Source organism: Pseudonaja textilis, chromosome 1 (genome assembly GCF_049901715.1).
Source record: "Pseudonaja textilis isolate UNSWEBS1 chromosome 1, rPseTex1.2, whole genome shotgun sequence".
NCBI classification, from domain to species: domain Eukaryota; kingdom Metazoa; phylum Chordata; class Lepidosauria; order Squamata; family Elapidae; genus Pseudonaja; species Pseudonaja textilis.
In genome coordinates, this window is record NC_141990.1 from 323,207,290 (window position 1) to 323,226,391 (window position 19,102).

Sequence of the window (19,102 nt, forward strand, 5' to 3'; positions counted from 1 at the left end):
AGTTAAAACCTCAGCCTAGCTAATCGAAGGATAGGGCTGGCTCAGGAATTCTGGGAGTTAAAACCTCAGCCTAGCTAATCGAAGGATAGGGCTGGCTCAGGAATTCTGGGAGTTAAAACCTCGGCCTAGCTAATCGAAGGATAAGGGCTGGCTCAGGAATTCTGGGAGTTAAAACCTCGGCCTAGCTAATCGAAGGATAAGGGCTGGCTCAGGAATTCTGGGAGTTAAAACCTCGGCCTAGCTAATCGAAGGATAGGGCTGGCTCAGGAATTCTGGGAGTTAAAACCTCGGCCTAGCTAATCGAAGGATAGGGCTGGCTCAGGAATTCTGGGAGTTAAAACCTCAGCCTAGCTAATCGAAGGATAAGGGCTGGCTCAGGAATTCTGGGAGTTAAAACCTCGGCCTAGCTAATCGAAGGATAAGGGCTGGCTCAGGAATTCTGGGAGTTAAAACCTCGGCCTAGCTAATCGAAGGATAGGGCTGGCTCAGGAATTCTGGGAGTTAAAACCTCAGCCTAGCTAATCGAAGGATAGGGCTGGCTCAGGAATTCTGGGAGTTAAAACCTCGGCCTAGCTAATCGAAGGATAAGGGCTGGCTTGGGAATTCTGGGAGTTAAAAGTCCACAAGTCATCAAGGGGCCATAGTTCCCCACCTCTGATCTAATCTTTTAAAACCAACCGTCCACCGGGCAATTTAAGAACACCCTCCCCAGACAATCTACAGCAGTGGCTCACAACTTCAGTGCGAAATTTTAAAAAGAATGGTTCGGAAAGTAAAAGGAATAAATTGGCTGTGTTCACATGATATGCTTATATGCTGGGCTTTGTTAATATTTGTTTTAAGTGGGGGGAGAAAGGGTGGGGGGAGAGAAGAAAAGTCACCTTTGGGAAGTCTTCAATCTCCTTCAGCTGTTTTTCTATCTGGAGACGCCCCCCATATTGGGTGACTCCATACACAACCGTCATTACCGTCTGCTTCACCACCTTCCGAGTTACGTAGCCCTCCAGGACCTGAGCAATTTTGATTCCATTTTCGGCATCATTCTTCCGAGTTAACTCCACCTGCATTGGGGAAAGCAAGGAGGATAAAATGGTAGCAGGAGGATAAAATGGGAGATGCTTCTAAGCAGGCTCGGAGGACCAGGGACCGCGATTCTTGCGTTGGCTGAAGCAATGCCCCACAAGCAAAACAGGAGGCTCAATTGTTGTCGCTGGTCCCTTATGGATGGATGGATGGACGGACAGACAGACAGACAGACAGATATAAACAGACAAGACATATACACCTTTATATCTATATACTGTATATAAAAGCAAAATACCATTCATGCATCATCACAAAATCTCCAGAACTGTAAAGCCTACAAATTTGAAATTTCGCACGTTCCCCTTGGCTTCTAGGTCAGGGGTCTCCAACCTTGGCAACTTTAAGCCTGGAGGACTTCAACTCCCAGAATGCCCCAGCCAGCTTTGCTTAAAGTTGCCACGGTTGGAGACCCCTGTTCTAGGTGCTTACTAAGAAAGGATTTGTCAAAATGACCATCAGAGCATTAGTATTTCCTATGTTATTATTAACACGCTCTGATGCTAAGGAGATCTACGCCCCCTCCCCACCTGAAAAGAAATCTGTTCCAAATGCAAAACACAAGCAGAGGAGAGGAGTCTCAGGTTCAGTTTCAGTTTCACAGCACCAAGCAGAGTTAGTACAGACCAGTTGAGCTAAGCCACGCCCAGGCTCCTTGCTGTCTCCTCTTTGCTCACACAGCTAATACTATTTCAGTTTCCAAATAGCCCTCAACTCTCTCACACACTGACAGGAGGCTAGCCGGATGAATACCGATGGATGCTGGTAGGCAGAGGCCGAATTTCCACCTTGTATATTCTTCCCCCCAAACTAAGCTCGACCACATAGTTCCATAGCAAAGCACAGGTATCGAGCCATTTAATATATATAAGCACAAGTAATTCTCGATGTACCGGTAGTCCTCGACTTGCAACAGTTCATTTAGTGACCGTTCAAAGTTATGTCATTGAAAAAAGTGACTTACAGCCATTTTTCACATTTACGACCATTGCAGCATCTCCATGGGTCACAGGATCAAAATTCAGAACCTTGACAACTGACACATACTTATGATGGTTGCAGCGTCATGGGCTCACCTTCTGGCAAGCAAAGTCAGTGGGGAAGCCAGATTCACTTAACAACTGGGCTACTAATTTAACAACTGTAGCGATTCGCTTAACAACGATGGCAAGGAAGATCATCAAAATGGGGCAAAACTCACTCAAGGAATGTCCCTGTAACAGAAATTTCGGGCTCCATTGTGGTCGTAAGTCGAGGACTACCTGTACAATCATAATGTCCTGTCCATTGTCGTAATGGTCTTTTAGAAAACAGGTCTATTTTATAAGTGGGTAGAACAGGCAAGAGAGAATAACATACCTTTACAGAATCCAAATCAGTCTTTAAGACTGTTTGAGGTTAGCTCTTTCCTAGTTAGCTATGTTGTGTGAGGGAGCAGGCATGGAAAGGTAATAAAAGACTGTTCTATTCAGCTAGTTCCCTGATGGCGAACCTACGGCACGCATGCCACAGGTGGCACGCACAGCCATTTGTGCCGGCACGCGAGCTGCAGGCAAACTTACCTCACTGTACATGTACACGCCTCACAGCTGATTTTTGGCCGGTTTGAGGCCTTTTATGGCCTCCCAAAGGTTTGAGGAAGGCTTCTGCAGGCTTTGCAGGCCGAAAACTAGCCCTGTTTCATCATTTCCTGTTTTTCCGAAAATACCGGAAGTGACGAAACCGGCCTAGTTTTCAGCCTGCAATGCCTGCAGAAGCCTGCAGAAGCCTCTGGGAGGCTGAAAAAGGCCTCAAACCGGCTGAAAATCAGCTGTGAGGGACAGTGCAGGTAATGGGGCAGCCGGGATTGCATGCATAGGAGGCATGGGTGGGGCGCACATTGCCTTCTGGGTTCTGGCACCCGAGTGTGAGTGTGCAAGCACGCACACAATTTTTGGCACAGAAGCCCAAAAGGTTAGCCATCATTGAGCTCGTTGGTGGTATCATCACCAATGAGATGAAATCCTAGAGGGGCTCCAGAAAAATATATTCATTCCAGGAGCTCTGTTTGAATAAACGAGTTGGATGGGACCTCCGAGGTCTTCTAGTCCAACCCGCTGCTCAAGCATTTGTCAATAGTAGGGCGACAGAGGCAATGCGCGAACCACCAAAATAGACCTGTTTCAATTGTGCCATGGATATTTAATTCCAGAAAGCTTCAAAAAACTCAAAGGCCATTGCTGTTACAACATATTACAATATATTACAACAGCCTGTTATTTGGGAGATAAACCATTCCTGATCATGGAGGTTCCATACCTCTTTCTAGTCTTTCTGCAAGGTGCAGAAAGGAATACTGCTGCTGTGGCGCTCTTCAGAAGTTTAATGTAGGGTTAGGATGAAAGGAGGGGTCGGATGGAAATTTAATGTAGGGTTAGGACGAAAGGAGGGGTTGGATGCAAGTTTAAAGTAGGATTAGGGTGAAAGAAGGACTAAGGTGCTTATGCCAGCAGCTTTTCCCACGCAGCCACAGCCTCACCTGGTGAGCCACTGAAGTGTAGACGTCCTGAGGAACTTCAGATGGGGCGAGATTGACGGAGTAGGCGCCAAGCACGTCGCGCCCAAGCGCAGCGTAGTGCTGAAGCCCATTGCATGAACCATCCTGAGGAGAGGAAATGGATGACAAGAGAGAATTAGCCAACGTCAGCAATTTGGAAACAACAGACGCCTTTGGACAAAGTGGCATCTTGACTCCCCACCCAAAAACCCCTCCCAAAAACATCATGGTTGGAGTCATAAATTATGTTAAATCTTAGCTTGAATAACATAACCAGGAAGCTCTAAAGTGGCCCCCGGGATCTGCAAATAATGGTTTATTATGATTAATAATTATTATGCTAATAATTATAACAAAATGAGACATAATAACACATAATTAGAATTATATATATTAAGCTTGTATGCCACTTGAATTACATTTCCTGTAGTCTAAGGAAATCTGGAATGAGGAATGAAATAATTAATATTTTAATAAATAAATAAATAAATACTGCCTACAGTCATTTTGTGCCAAGATGGATGGCAAACAAACTTAATAAGTAATTTTTTTAAAAAAAAATCCTCTTGGGTTTCACATCATCCCTTGCCTGGTGTAAAACAAAGGAGAAAAGGACCTCCAAGCACATATGCACCAAAGACAAATTCCTCACACTTGACCAATAAAGAATTCTATCCTATTCTACTTCTTTTCTATTTCTATTCTATTCTTTCTTCTATTCTATTCTATTCTTATTCCTTCTATTCTATTCCTCTATTCCTACTTCAATTCTATTCTTATTACTATTCTATTTTATTCCTTAGTCCACATTCTATTCTATTCCTTCTATTCTCCCTGTTCTACTGCCTATTCTATTCTATTCTATTCTATTCTATTCTATTCTATTCTATTCTATTCTATTCTATTCTAACACTATTATTCCCTGTTCTATTCTATTCTATTCTATTCTATTCTATTCTATTCTATTCTATTCTATTCTATTCTATTCTATTCTATTCGAACTCTATTATTCCCTGTTCTGTCCTATTCTGTCCTATTCTGTCCTATTCTATTCTATTCTATTCTGTTCTATTCTATTCTATTCTGTCCTATTCTATTCTATTCTATTCTGTTCTATTCTATTCTATTGTACTCTACTCTACTCTACTCTACTCTACTCTACTCCTATATTTCTATCCTATAAGGCTCTCTACCTGATGAACAGGAAAATGGGAGATGTATTCAGAAGGATCGGGAGATCGCACCGCCTTCGCAATCTCCATGGAACACGCCAAAACTTGCCAGGGTTCATCGGTGTCCATCCACCACCTCTTGCCCTGTCACCAGAGAAAGAAAGAAAAAACGAATTTGAAAGATGACTACAGGGAAGAATCGGCAGGTTTGGTACTACGGCAGCCACGAGACTTCCAAGGAAGGAGAAGCTGGAAAATGGCAATGGGAAAGCAAGAGGGCATCGCCATCTTCTTCTTCTTCTTCTTCATCATCATCGGTTGACAGACTCCTGAAAGACCGATGGGCAGTTTACACTTTAAAAAGAAAAGCAACAATGCTGTAGGTAATCCTTGATGTACTACCACCAGAACAATGGAGTCCAAAATTTCTGTTGCTAAGCAAAGCAGGTGTCAAGGGAGATACACCCCGTTTTACGACCTTTTTTTTGGCCACAGTTGTTTAGGGAATCGCTGCAGTTAAGGGAATCATATGGTCGTTAAGCGAATCAGGCTCCCCACCCCTTGACTTAGCTTGTTGGAAGCCAGCTGGGAGAGTTACAAATGGTGATCACATGACCTCAAGACAGTGCAACCGTCATAAGTACATGCCAGTTGCCAAGCGCCTGAATTTTGATCACGTGACCGTGCAATAGTCGTTAAGTGTGAAAATTGGTCATAAGTCACTTTTTCAGTGCCATTGTAACTTCAAATGGCCATTAAAAGATACCTGTATCAGGATTTCTTAACCTTGGCAGCTTGAAGTTGTATGGACTTCAACTCCCAGAATTCCTCAGCCAGGATGTGAACTCCACATATCTTAAAGCATCCTGACCAGAGAATTCTGGGAATTGAAGTCCACACAGCTTCAAGCTGTAAAAGTTAAGGAACAGTGCTCTGCAGGTAGTCCTCGACTTACGACCACAACTGAGCCCAGAATTTACATTAGTAAGTGAGACATTTCTTAAGTGAGTTTTGTCCCATTTGATACCTTCTCTTGCCACGTTTGTTAAGTGAATCACTGCAGTTATTAGATTAGTAAACCCAGTTGTTAAGTGAATCCGGCTTCCCCATTGACTTTGCTCGTCAGAAGGGCGCAAAAGGGGACCACATGACCCCGGCACAGGGCAACCTGTCACCTCTGTAGCTGACCTGACAGAAACCATCTTGGAAGGTTTAGTGTTGTCACACTGGAGCTGAGGGATAGAGAAGGGGGGATTTGAGTTAGCTGGGGTTTTGTAGCCAAAACAAAATGCTTCCTCTTGGGAACCAAGGACATTCTCAGGAAGGAGGAGGAGTGAGGTCACCCGGCAACCAGAGAATGCCGTGATTGGACCATGTGACAGATTCTTTTGAGAAAATGACAAACTTTTACTTTTAATTAGGTTTTCACCAGATCTGTGCCAATACGATATCTCCAAGAAAGCTGTTCTTTGAGGAATCTACCTGCCTCAGAGTTTTGCTTGCTCTGGGTCTATTACTTGGAACCCTGGCCCAACCGTCAGAAATACGAGCCACTTGCCAAGCGGCCGAGTTTTGATCACGTGACCGTGAGGGGCCACAACTGTGCAAAGTGGTCATAAGTCACTTTTTTCCAGTGCCGTTGTAACTTCAAATGGTTGGCAAACAAACCGTTGTAAGTCGAGGACTATTTGTATAACGTTAATGGTGTAGCTTCTCTTTAAAAATGGTGATAACAGGCCAGGGGGGTAGAGACGGGCTCAGCTCTGAGAAAGCCCGGTAAATGAACCAGTTTATAATTATAAAATTATTTGGTCTCTGCCACTGTGGTTCACTTCGCCTGAGGAGAAACGAGCTGTGGCTTAATGAATGCAACCACGACGCTCAGAACTGCTGTTCCTAAGCGATACAGACAGGGTTACAACGGGTAGTCCTCGACTTACAATAGTTTGTTTACTGACCAAGGTTACAATGGCACTGAAAAGAACTGACCTAGGACTGTTTTTTCACACTTATGACCACTGCAGCATGCCCATAGTCATGTGGTCAAAATTCAGAGACTTGCCAACTGATTTGTATTTGTGACGGTTTCAGGGTCCCAGAGTCACGTCATCCATCTTAGCGATCATCCAACTGATGAGCAAAGTCAATGGGGAAGCCAGAATCACTTAACAGCCCTGTTACTAAATATCGGAAGTGATTCACTTAACAACTATGGCAAGAAAAGTCATAACGTGGGACAAAACTCACTTAACAACTGACTCACTTAGCAACGGAAATTTGGTTCAATTTTGATCTAAGTCAAGAACTGCCAATACTTTCTACAACTAGGGAGGGCTCCTTCTGAAACACTTCCCAAATCCCATCAATTCCCCCACTCCCCATTACAAAGGTTATAAAACAGTAAAATTTAAAAATATATGTAAAATAAGGCCGAACGAATAATTTATTGTATAATATTACTTGGATGCAAACTGGATTTGAAAACCATTAAGCATGAAAAGTCAATTCTATGATTGTGAGTGGTGAACAAAGCTTACTTTTATTTACAACTATACAAAGCCCTGTTGCCTTTGTTAAAAATAGTAATGCTGCCACCTACCATTTTGCAGTAAAAATAAAATACGCAAGCATTCTAGTGCCAGCTAGGGAGGGAGGGAGGAAGGAAGAGGTGAAGGAGAAAGGAAGGAGATATAGAAGAGGAAGGAAGGAAGGAAGGAAGGAAGGAAGGAAGGAAGGAAGGAAGGAAGGAAGGAAGGAAGGAAAGGATGAAGGAGAGATCAGAAGAGAAGGGTAGGAGAATAAGGAGGGAAGGGGGAAAGGAAATGAAGGGAAGAGGTAAAAGAGGAAAGAAAGGAAGGAAGGAAGGAAGGAAGGAAGGAAGGAAGGAAGGAAGGAAGGAAGGAAGGAAGGAAAGGATGAAGGAGAGATCAGAAGAGAAGGGTAGGAGAATAAGGAGGGAAGAGGGAAAGGAAGTGAAGGGAAGAGGTAAAAGAGGAAAGGAAGGAAGAAGAGGTCGCAAGTAGGAGAGAAGGAAGGAGGGGGGGAGAAAGGAAGGGAACAAAAGCCAAAAAAGAGGTGAGAGACAGAAAAAAGGAGATGTAGAAGAGGAAGGAAGCAAGTAAAGGAGGAAGGGATAAAGGAGAGATCAGAAGAGAAGAAGAGTAGGAGAATAAGGAGGGAAAAGGAAGAGAAGAGGGAAGGGAACAGGAGGTGAAAGAGGAAAAGAAAGAAGATGTAGCAAATAGGAGAGAAGGCAGGCAGGCAGAACAAAGGAAGGATCCACAAATTATGTCCAAGAACAAGGAATGTCATAATCCCACTTCCGCTTACCTGGCTTCACCAGTGATATTTCCCCCATTCACTAGTGACTTTCCTTTAAACAGGTTCACACACAACTTCTAGACAGAGGCCAGTCCTTCCATGGATTAATTGCCTCCAGCCCTCCCACCAGCTACCCACCCCCTGCAACCCACAAAGTGCCCGACGGGGGCAACGCTTCCCCCGCGAAACACGGCACCTCCACCGAATGCATACCGTTAACGGGTGGTCTGCCGAATCCAAGATGTCGGGCATGATCTGATTGGCGTAGGCCAACCTCTCCTTCAGAGAGTTCCTCTTCCTCAGCCCTGTCAGGTTGACCAGGTGGATCTTCAGCCAATTCAGGCCTTTGGGTCCGAGCGGCTTCCCCTCCGCAAAGAGGAGAATCCCCCGGGTGAAGTCGCCCCCCAGGTGGTTGAAGTGAGGGGGGCACGGGTAGGTTCTCCCACGGAAATCCAGGTTGTGGGGGAACCAGAAAACCTCATCTTTCATGTGCTTGGCGATGGACAGCTTATAGAGCATGTCCATCCGCAGGCTGTAGGTCTCCCGGTTCTTCTTACGGCACTGGGCCATCTTCCATTTCAGAGCCATCCGGGACATGGGCGCACTCTCGGCCAGCTGCTTGGCGAGCTCTTTGGCCTCCCAAGATGGCGGCGGAGGGACGTCCAACTTCTCATCGCCTTTATCGTTGAAGATGGAGATGATCACGTCCAACACGGGCTGGTTGACTTTCCAAGGGCAGTTGCCCAGAAAGTTCAGCGCGTCCAGGACCAAGCAGAGGTGGTCGTGAGGGCACTCGTCCAAAAGCAGCTCGTGTTGGAACACCCCGTCCGGGCATCGCATCAGCTTGACGGGGGAAAGAGTGTAGGCCCCGAAGTGGGAAGAGACCCAGGGCACGGGCGGGCACTGCATGGGGAGGATGAAGGAGTCAAAGGTGAGCGTTGTCTCCAAAGCCTCCTGAAGAATCCGGATCAGGATGGAGTGAGGTTTTATGAAACCGATCTGCAAAAGGAAAAGAAAGGGGGATTTTTTAAAAATTAGAAAATAACCGCTAATGCTACAAGGAATAGAATAATAAAAAAGGTTACCAATGTCTCTCCTTGCTTTTAATAGTCTATATTAACTTATTAATTTAGTTGATTCTTTAGTCTGTCTTATTCCCTTTCCATTACACATTCTTTTTATAAATTCTAGATTAATACAAATTTTAACACTAAAGAAAAAAAAACAAGTATAGGTTTCCCTCCTTTTACTGCTTTGAGTGTGACCCCTCAAACGGACCAAAATTCAGCTTGGGAGGTGCGTGCATGTGCAGTGCAGGTAAAAGGGCGGGGCGGGTGTGCTGCATGCGCAGGGCGCATTGCATTGTGGATGCCAGTGCACGCGCACGCTTTCAACACACCACAACAGAAAGGTTTGCCATCACTGACCTATAGAGTTGGAGCACCCACAACCTCTGGAGTCAAGTTGTTCCAACTGATTAATTGTCCTCACTGTCAGGAAATTCCTCCTAAGTTCTCGGTTGCTTCTCGCCTTGGTTAGCTTCCAACCTTTGCTTCTTGTCCTGCCTTCAGGGGCTTTGGAGAATAGGCTGACCCACCCGCCACCCTCCAGGCTATTGGTGGCAGCCCACCAAATATCGGAAGGCCGCTATCATGTCACCCCGGGTCCTTCTTTCCACTCGACTAAAGTGAGCACAGGCGCCTCAGGGTTTTGCACGCTTGACCAGCCGTCCGCGTTGCTCACCTGCTTGGTTCCGCGGAAAGAATAGACGTGATACAGGACTGGAATGACGGAGTTCTTAGGGAGCGAAGGCAGCAGGCTGTTGTCCAGCTTCAGAGTTTGGACCATCAGTTCTATCAGCTGAAAACCCAGCTGAACCAACAGGCTTGGGGGCCAGACGGCTTGCTTGGATATCAAGGAAGGACTATAACCCACCTCTGCCCTCAGCTTCTCCCAATATTCCCGGGGCAAAAAACCATTCACCTGTAGAGGCAAAGGAGAGGGTGAAGTTTACATTCTGGAGGCTGACAGCATTTAGACTTACGTACCGCTTCACAGTGCTTTGCAGCCCGCTCTTAAGCGGTTTACAAATGGTAGCATCTTTGCCCCTCACCCACCCACCCCCACCAATCTGGGTCCTCATTCTACTGACCTCGGAAGGATGGAAAGCTGAGTCAACTTTGAGCCGATGAGAATCAAACTCCTGACTGTGGGCAAAGTCAGGCTGCTGCAGTAGTGCATTCTAATCACTGCGCCACCACGGCTCTCTCTACTTAAACGTGTTTGGGTTCACACACTGCACTGCTCACTGAAGTTGCTGGAGACGGTTGACGGGATAAGAAGACGCCGCCCTTGGTGCCGCCTGTCTCCTTGGTCGTTGCTCTTATGCAGGGCTCCCCAAACTTGGCAACTTTAAGACTTGTGGACTTCAACTCCAGCCAGGCTGGAGAATTCTGGGAGTTGAAGTCCACAAGTCTTAAAAGCTGCCTCTGCTCTTATGCCATATAGGGCAGGGGTCCCCAACCACCAGTCCCCGGACCGTTACCGGTCCGTGGATCATTTTTTACCGGGCTGCAAAGCTTGGGCGCCGCCATCTTGTTTCAACAGCGCTTCCGGGTTTTCGGTTGCTTCCGGGTTTTCAGTTGGAAAGCGGCGTTTGGGTGCTCGCGCCTTAGTTTTGTCGAAGGGGGCGGCGGCTTCGAACGAAGAGCCGTCCCGATGGCGGTGGAGTCTCACGTTACTCAGGTACCGGTCCGTGGAAGAATAAATAATTGTGAAACCGGTCCCTGGTTCAAAAAAGGTTGGGAGCCACTGATAAAGGGGGTTCCTGCAGATTTTACCCTGCTAGTCGTGCTGACTCTAGGGAAACGGTGCTGATCTTCGTTTCAAGGCCACTGAGTTAGTGCTGCCTGAAGACATTTCCACGGTCCTGTGGCCACAGAGTGCTGTGACCTTCCCGCCAACGTGATACTTATTTACCTACTTGCATTTGCATGCTTTCAAACTGCTAGGTTGGCAGTTTAACTGGAATGGTTTGGTTAAAACATTAACCTCTAGAACAAGGGTGTCAAACTTAAGGCCGGAGGGCCAGATCAGGGTGCTTAGATCTGGCTTACAGGGACGCCCTGGAAACAGTGATGGAAGGGTCCGCGGTGCCTCTGCCAGATCCATATGGCCCTCCCAAGCTCCGTTTTTGCTGGCAGAGGGTTGCAGGAAGCTGTCCCAGCTGAAAACAGATCTCGGGAGCCCATTTTCGCTGGCAGAGTGCTTGGGCCAACACAGATGCCTCCGACATGAGTGACCCCAAGCTGGCCACACCCAGACTGGTTATGCCCACTACAGACTCCCAAGGTCAAACACAACCCTGATGCGGCCCTCAGTGAAATCCAATTTGACACCCCTGCTCTAGAACCGGGGTGTCAAACTCACGTCATCACGGCAATGTCATGTGAAGTATCGGGACGTTTTTCCCCCCCCCTTTGCTAAATTGGGCAATTGGGCGGGGCCATCTTGTGATGCATTAGGCCCACGAGTTTTGACAGCCTTAAAGTAGTTCCATTTTTTGTGGGTTCTAAATATTAACGTTGTATTTACAGTACAAGGAGTTCTCAACTTACAACAGTTCATTTAGTGAGGGTTCAAAGTTACAACGGCACTGGAAAAATTGACTTGTGACCATTTTTCACATTTATGACCTTTGCAGCAGCCCCATGGTCATACTTATGACCGTTGTTTTTTCCCAGGGTCATGGGATCCCCTTTTGTGACTTTCTGACAAGCAAAGTCAATGGGGGGAAAAGGGATTCACTTAACCACCATGATACTAACGTATCAACTGCAATAATTCACTTAACGACGGTGGCAAGAAAGGTTGTAAAACGGGGCAAAACTCACTTAACGAATGTCTCACTTATCAACATAAATTTTGGGTTCAATTGTGGTTGTAAGTCGAGGACTATCTGTAGATAGTTTAATTTACATTATGTTGCCAATTTTCTAATCACTAGTGCTTCTTGTTCCGTTTTCAAGGTCTGTGTGTGTGATAATTTATTTATTTATTTTGTCAAGCAATTATAAGATTACAGGTATAAGTACATAGTTATGAGTACATCAAATAGATACATTTAAGAAAAATAAAAAGAAACATTACAAAAATATCCATATCTATCTATCTATCTATCTATCTATCTATCTATCTATCTATCTATCATCTATCTATCTAACAGGTTCCATGAGTTGAAAAAGGTTGAAAACATCACCATTAGGTCAACCTTAAAAAAGGAACTCAGAAAAATCTAGTTTTAGTCCAAAATAGCCCTGAGTTATTGGAACCCAAAAAATCCTCTCACGAAAGTGGTCAATCCAGAAACTAGAGATGGTCTATCCCAAAGGTGCTTTTTTTCAAGAGTCAATTGGACATTCTGGTTTTTCTTTGAAGACTTTTTCACTTCTCATCTAAGAAGCTTCTTCAGTTCTTCTGCAATCTTCTGAAAAACCAAAGTCCAGTTGCCTCTTGAAAAAAGCACTTCTGGGACAGCCATGATCTGGATGACTGAGAATCTCCACAGGGATGGTGAAGTTGGATACCTGATTATCCTTGGCCAAAAGTTTGACGTAGCTATCATAGGTCTTCTCAAAATTTTCTGATGAAATGGTACAACTTTTTCTCTGAATGGTGTATTTATTGTAGATTCTGGTACCCAGATCCTTCGCTAAAATGCTGACGCATTCCCCAAGGGCTGGCATGCTGAAGACCGTCTGAAAAGAAGGCAAATTAAAACAAAGACAACTTAAGAGACTCAAGTATAGGACCTGTAGCAATTTTAATTTTTTTTAAAAAAGTTAAGAAGCATTGTTCTGTTTTTCAGTTTTACTTTCTTACTTAGTGTTTCTATTATTTAGCAATAGTACTTAAGACTTATATATTATTTCATGGTGCTTTCCAGCCGTCTCTAAGCGGTTTGCAGAGTCAGCATAATTGCCCTCAACCATCTGGGTCCTCATTTTACCCACCTTGGAAGGATGGAAGGCTGAGTCAACTCTGAACCGGTGAGGATCAAACTCCTGGCAGTGGGCAGAGTCAGCCTGCAGTACTGCATTCTCACCACTGTGCCCACCAGGGATTTTTTATTTGTTTATTCACTTTCCACAGCCACCCAACTCAACCAAAGCAATTAAAATATTAAAAAAAACCTAATAAATTACTGTGGATGACTTATTACCCAAATGCAGGTAACACCCTAAATCAGGGGTGTCAAACTCAAGGCCCACGAGCCAGATCCGGCCTGTGGTGCCTCTGCTAGTGAAAAAGAGCCAAGAGAAACTAAAAACAAACTAAAAGGAGAAACGTTTCCCCCTTTTCCATTTGAGCAGGCAAGATGGGACAGGAAAGGAGAGAAGGAAAGACAAAGAAAAAGAAAGGAAGGTGGGAAGAGAGCAAGGAAGGAAAAAGAAGGAAAGAGGGAAAGGAAGGAGAAAGGAGATGGAAGAGGGAAGGAAAAGGAAGAAAAGGAAAGAAGAAAAGAAGAAAGGGAAAGAGGAAAGACGGAGAAAAAGAAAGGAAGATGGGAAGAGAGCAAGGAAGGAAAAAGAAGGAAGAGGGGAAGGAAGAAGAAAGGAGAAGGAAGAGAGAAGGAAAAGGAAGAAAAGGAAAGAAGAAAGGGGAAGGAAGAGAGAAGGAAAAAAGGAGAAAAGGAAGGAAGGAAAGAAAGGGAAAGAAAAAGAAAGGAAGATGGGAAGAGAGCAAGGAAGGAAAAAGAAGGAAAGAGGGGAAGGAAGAAGAAAGGGGAAGGAAGAGAGAAGGAAAAGGAAGAAAAGGAAAGAAGAAAGATGAAGAAAAAGAAAGGAAGATGGGAAGAGAGCAAGGAAGGAAAAAGGAAAGAGGGGAAGGAAGAAGAAAGGAGAAGGAAGAGAGAAGTAAAAGGAAATAGGAAGGAAGGAAAGAAGAAAGGGAAAGAAGAAAGATGAAGAAAAAGGAAGATGGGAAGAGAGCAAGGAAGGAAAAAGAAGGAAAGAGGGGAAGGAAGAAAAAGGAGAAGGAAGAGGGAAGGAAAAGGAGGAAAAGGAAGGAAGGAAAGAAGAAAGGGAAAGAAGAAAGATGAAGAAAAAGAAAGGAAGATGGGAAGAGAGCAAGGAAGGAAAAAGAAGGAAAGAGGGAAGGAAGAGGGAAGGAAAAAGGAAGGAAGGAAAGAAGAAAGGGAAAGAAGAAAGATGAAGAAAGGAAAGATGGGAAGAGAGGAAGGAAGAAGAAAGGAAAAAGGAGAAAAGAGGGAAGGGAAGGAAGGAGATTGCAATGAGAGGGAGGGAGGGTCTCAGGGAAGTCCTGCTTTTAGCACTTGGCCACGATTGGTGCCCCCGACATAAGTCCCAACTGGTGCCCCCAACATAAGCCCATGCTCACCCCCTGCCATGCCCCCCCCTCCAAGGTTAAACACAACCCTGATGAAGCCCTTCAATGAAATCATACTTGACACCCCTGCCCTAAATTAACTGGAATTCCTGTTTGGAGTCAGGATAGAAACCAAAGTGTGTGTGTGTGGGGGAAACGGCATTACATCCACGGGGAGCTCGCCCCACCGGTCCAGCGTTCCTCCTGAGAAGCAGCCCGACCACCTCCCTTTGCAAATGGGTACAAGTCACAAAGTCGCAACTCATCCAAGAACACGCCCACCACGCTCAGGAAAAGCAAGCTGTTATATCAAGGCAAGTCCTCGGCTTACGACCACAGTTGAGCCCGCAATTTACGTGGCTGGGTGAGAAATTTGTTCGGTGAGTTTTGCCCCCATTCTCTCGCCACCTTTTCGTTAAGCGAACCTCTTAACGAAATTATGAACACGGCTGTTAAGTGAATCTGGTTTCCCCACTGGCTTTGTTTGTCGGAAGGTTGCAAAAGGGGAAATCACCACAAACTTGGGACTCTGCAACCTGTCGTAAATAGGAGTCAGCGGGCCAGCATCCGAATTGTGTGTGTGTTTTTTTAAACAAAATTTTATTAAGTAAATTATTAAAAACATTGGGCATGGTGTGATCGTCCTGACAATCCTGTTTGTCATACATATTACGGCATAGAATACATGTTTTATCTCCATTTATATATTTATACATATATACAGTCTTTCCTATTTCTAATCATCCGTTTTGCCAATCCTGCTTTCTTTTGATTCCAGATCCTTCCCTTTTCCCCACCATGGATAGAATTTATCCCATACTTTATATAGTCTCATCTTTGTCCTTCATTTCTAAAGTTAATTTATCCATCTCAGCGCATGTCCATATCTTTTTTATCACTTCGCTGTCATCGGGAATTTTGAACAAAGGCTAACCTTGCTGCCGTAATCACATGTATGGTTAAATAGATCTCCTCTTTATTGTATTTTTCTGATACGATTCCGAATAAGAAAAAAACCCGGTTTATATTCCACTTTATGCCCTACCATCTCCTCAAACCACCTCTGGATTCTATGCCAAAACTCCAGAGTTTTTCTGCATTTCCGCCATATGTGGTAATCTGATTCATATTCTTTGGTGCATTTCCAGCAGTGGAGTGATATATTTTGATATATTTTGGATGATTCTGCTTGGAGGAAGATGCCACCTATGAAACATTTTATATAGGTTTGGCAAGCATCCAAATTTTATTCACGTGACCGCGGGGATGCTGCAACGGTCGTAAGCATGGCAAATGGTCATAAGTCACTTTTTTCCACTGCCGTTGTAACTTCAAAAGGTCACTAAACAAATTGTTGTAAGTTAAGGGACTACCTGTATAAACAAAGAGTAAACCCCACTCTTTCTAGCACTGGCAATGTTACCTAGTTGGGTCCTGAAACGTCTGCAAGAAAACAACCAAGCTCAGATAACACCAAGGAACCCACAGTCCTCCTCCTCCTCCTCCTCCGCAAACCCTTCTCTCCTTCTAGCACTGATGATATTACCTAGTTGGGTCATGAAACGTCTGCAAGAAAACAACTAAGCTCAGAAAGCGCCAAAGACCCCAGAGAGTTCAACCCCGAGTTACAAACATTCACTTCTCTCATTGCCAGCACAACTTACCTGCATCATAAGATCTACGTATTCCTTGTCGGTCAGCACACAAAGGAACGGATAGATATCCAGTTTGGACGTCCGCCAAATGTTCTCTTGTTTCTTGAGCTTCGTCAGGTTGTGAAGCAAAGTTGCTTCCCACTGAGAACGAATCTTGCTCAAAATTTCCCTCTAGGGCGAGAATAGAAAAGATCCTTCACTGTGCAAGGAAGTCTTTGATTTTTGACTACAATTGAGGCCCGGAATTTCACCTGCTAAGTGATGAGGTCATTAAGTGAGTCATCCCGTGACTGTCCCCGATTTTATTATGGTTAGTAAGGGGGCAGCAGCGAGGTAATGCAGGTGGTAGGGAATGGCAGTGGCTCTCCACAACGGTCCCAGTTTCCCAGTTCCCTAATTTCCCCTTGGGAAAATTAATTGCCCACCCCTGGATGCCACCTTGTACTAGTTTTCAATAACTGGCAATCTACTACTAAAAACTCAGCACTTGCTACACACTTGTCACAGCTGTTGTAGATCTAGAACAGTGTTTCTCAACCGTGGCAACTGGAAGATATGGGGACTTCGACTTGGAGAATTCCCCAACCAGCAGGTCAAGGCACGGCCTTAGAAACATTACAGAATACCAGAGTTGGAAGAGACCTTGGGAGGCCATCTAGTCCAACCCCCTGCTCTGGCAGGTGAGTCTACACCATTTTAGACAAATGGTTGTCCAATCTCTCCTTGAAAACCTCCTGTGTTGGAGCACCCACAACGCCTGGAAGCGAGTCGCTCCACTGACTTTTCTCATTGTCAGGAAATTCCTCCTTAGTTCTAGGTTGCTTCTCTTCTTGATTAGTTTCCATCTGTTGCTTCCTGTCCTGCCTTCTCAGGTGCTTTGGAGAATAGCTTGACTCCCTCTTCTTTGGGGCAGCCCCCGAGATGTTGGAAGACTGCTATCATGTCACCCCTGGTCCTTCTTTCCACTAGACTAGACTAAGCGAGGACATTCTCCGCAGGGTTTTGCATACTTGTCTAGACGTAGCAATAGCACTTAGACTTATATACCGCTTCATAGTGCTTTTACAGTCCTCTCTAAGTGGTTTACAGACACAAGCTGTTGCCCAAAACAATCTGGGTCCTCACTTTACCGACCTCCGAAGGATGGAAGGTTGAGTCAACCTTGAGCCTGATGATGATTGAATTGTTTTTTGTTCTTGTTTTAAATATTTTTTATTGGTTTTGCATCACAAATTCCATTTTCTATATTGAACAGTGTGTTTTCTAGGTATCCAAAGTGTTAAAGTATAAGCATCATCATAATCGTTATAATCATGTACATATATTATTAGATGATATCGGAGGGTTGAACTGTTGGCAGTCGGTAGAATCAGCCTGCAACACTGCATTCTCACCATTGTGCCACCACAGTTCATATCCAATTCCTTGCAACCATTCTTGATGTACAAGTAGTCTTCAATTTACAACTGGCTGCTCAGCAGTTGTTTGAAGTTCCAATGGACCTACCTGAGGGGTACTTTACAACCCAGATTTGAAATTCTGACGGTCAGAGCATCCAGTGGTCATCTGACCCACTTCGGGTGCTTACAATCAGGCCACATTTATGGCTGTTTGCAGCATCCCACAGACACCTGACTACATTTTACAAATGTCAAGGCTCCAACATGGATCCCCATTCAAATCTTAAGTCTCTAGCCAGATCTCTTAAGAGTAAAAAATATTGATTTATTAGGAATTGACATGTTGGCAGTTCCTAGTTGCAGCCGACTCTGACACTTCATTCATTTCACCCTTGACCCTGGTCTTCCCCCCACCCCCTGGATGTATATTCTCCAATGAGAAACATCCAATCCATAGCCAAGAGTTATCAATCATGTTCGCCAGTAATAATCTTACGCGCCAACAGCTTTGACTGCCAAAGCATCTGAAGCATTTAAGGAATGTACTGCTTTCCCCAACACCCTTTCTGCTAGCAACTAAAAAGACCAAAGAAGTATTTTTTAGTTGACAACAAACGGGTTTGCTGAAAACCGGCATCCACGTTCAGTTTTTGGCAAAACTGTGCCCCAGAGTGAACCCCTGGTTTGCTTAACAGCTGCCATAAAAAAAAAAGTTTGTAATATTGGTCAGTCACATGACCAAACCTTTTTACAACAGTCACACGTTACTACCATGTCAGGCCGGTTCCTTTACGGTCGTAACTCGAGCACTTCCTGTATTTATCCCTTCCCTTTTTATTTGCAACTTTCTCCTCAGGAATTAAACACAACTTTCTCCTCAGGAATTAACTTTACCGCTTTGATAGTTGTAGCTGTGGTAGGTATAGTGGCTTCCACTGACTCAACCGTGACCCTGTCGGATATCTCCGTCTTGTATTGTTTTCGGAACCGCTGCTGCAGCTCTTCGGCTGTAAAATTGAGCTTGGTGTAAGGAATGGGCTTCTTCTGAGGGGAGAGAAAAGAGGAAGAAATCCGTGATGATGCCTCAGGGATACCAGTAGTCCTTAAACTCAGAATAACTTTATTGTCACTTTAAATGTACAGTAATCAGCATGCATTAAAATGAAATGTCATTGCATACAGTTCTCAAAGGGTCACCACCTCTAATATACATTACATAAACATGACAAAAATATAAATAAATAAAAATTACACCTACACAAACACATATTATATGACACAGAGAAACAACACAGTCTAATTCGGTTGTATACATGTACATGGCGAGAAAAAGAAACCTTGTGAGTTTGCCAGACGGATGGCCTAGGGAACAAAGCCGTTACAGAATCTGATAAGTCTTGCTAGAAATACTTCAAAACCTCCTCCCAGAGGGTAGCAACAAAAACAGACCATGAAGTGGGTGTGTTGGGTCTCTCACAATGCCTTGAGATCTAAGCACATACCGCTTATAAGCAGTATCCTGAATGACAGGAAGAGAGCTTCCTATAA

The 19,102-nt window shown here is 44.6% G+C and overlaps 1 protein-coding gene across 4 annotated transcripts in view; it reads right to left on the minus strand.

The window, feature by feature from the left end:
- Positions 1–19,102, minus strand: part of POLRMT (RNA polymerase mitochondrial) — a 67,260-nt gene that overhangs the window by 25,557 nt on the left and 22,601 nt on the right. For 2 of the 4 annotated variants that reach the window (XM_087922693.1, XM_087922691.1), the window contains exons 6-13: positions 18,449–18,595; positions 16,164–16,325; positions 12,699–12,869; positions 9,856–10,095; positions 8,326–9,111; positions 4,813–4,935; positions 3,602–3,724; positions 882–1,061 (exon numbers count right to left, since the gene is read on the minus strand). In XM_087922693.1, the coding sequence (XP_087778819.1) occupies positions 882–1,061; positions 3,602–3,724; positions 4,813–4,935; positions 8,326–9,111; positions 9,856–10,095; positions 12,699–12,869; positions 16,164–16,325; positions 18,449–18,595 (1,932 nt within the window). Of the gene's footprint in view, positions 1–881; positions 1,062–3,601; positions 3,725–4,812; positions 4,936–8,325; positions 9,112–9,855; positions 10,096–12,698; positions 12,870–16,163; positions 16,326–18,448; positions 18,599–19,102 lie in introns of all 4 variants that reach the window. The other 2 variants (XM_087922692.1, XM_087922690.1) reach the window with 1 other exon arrangement.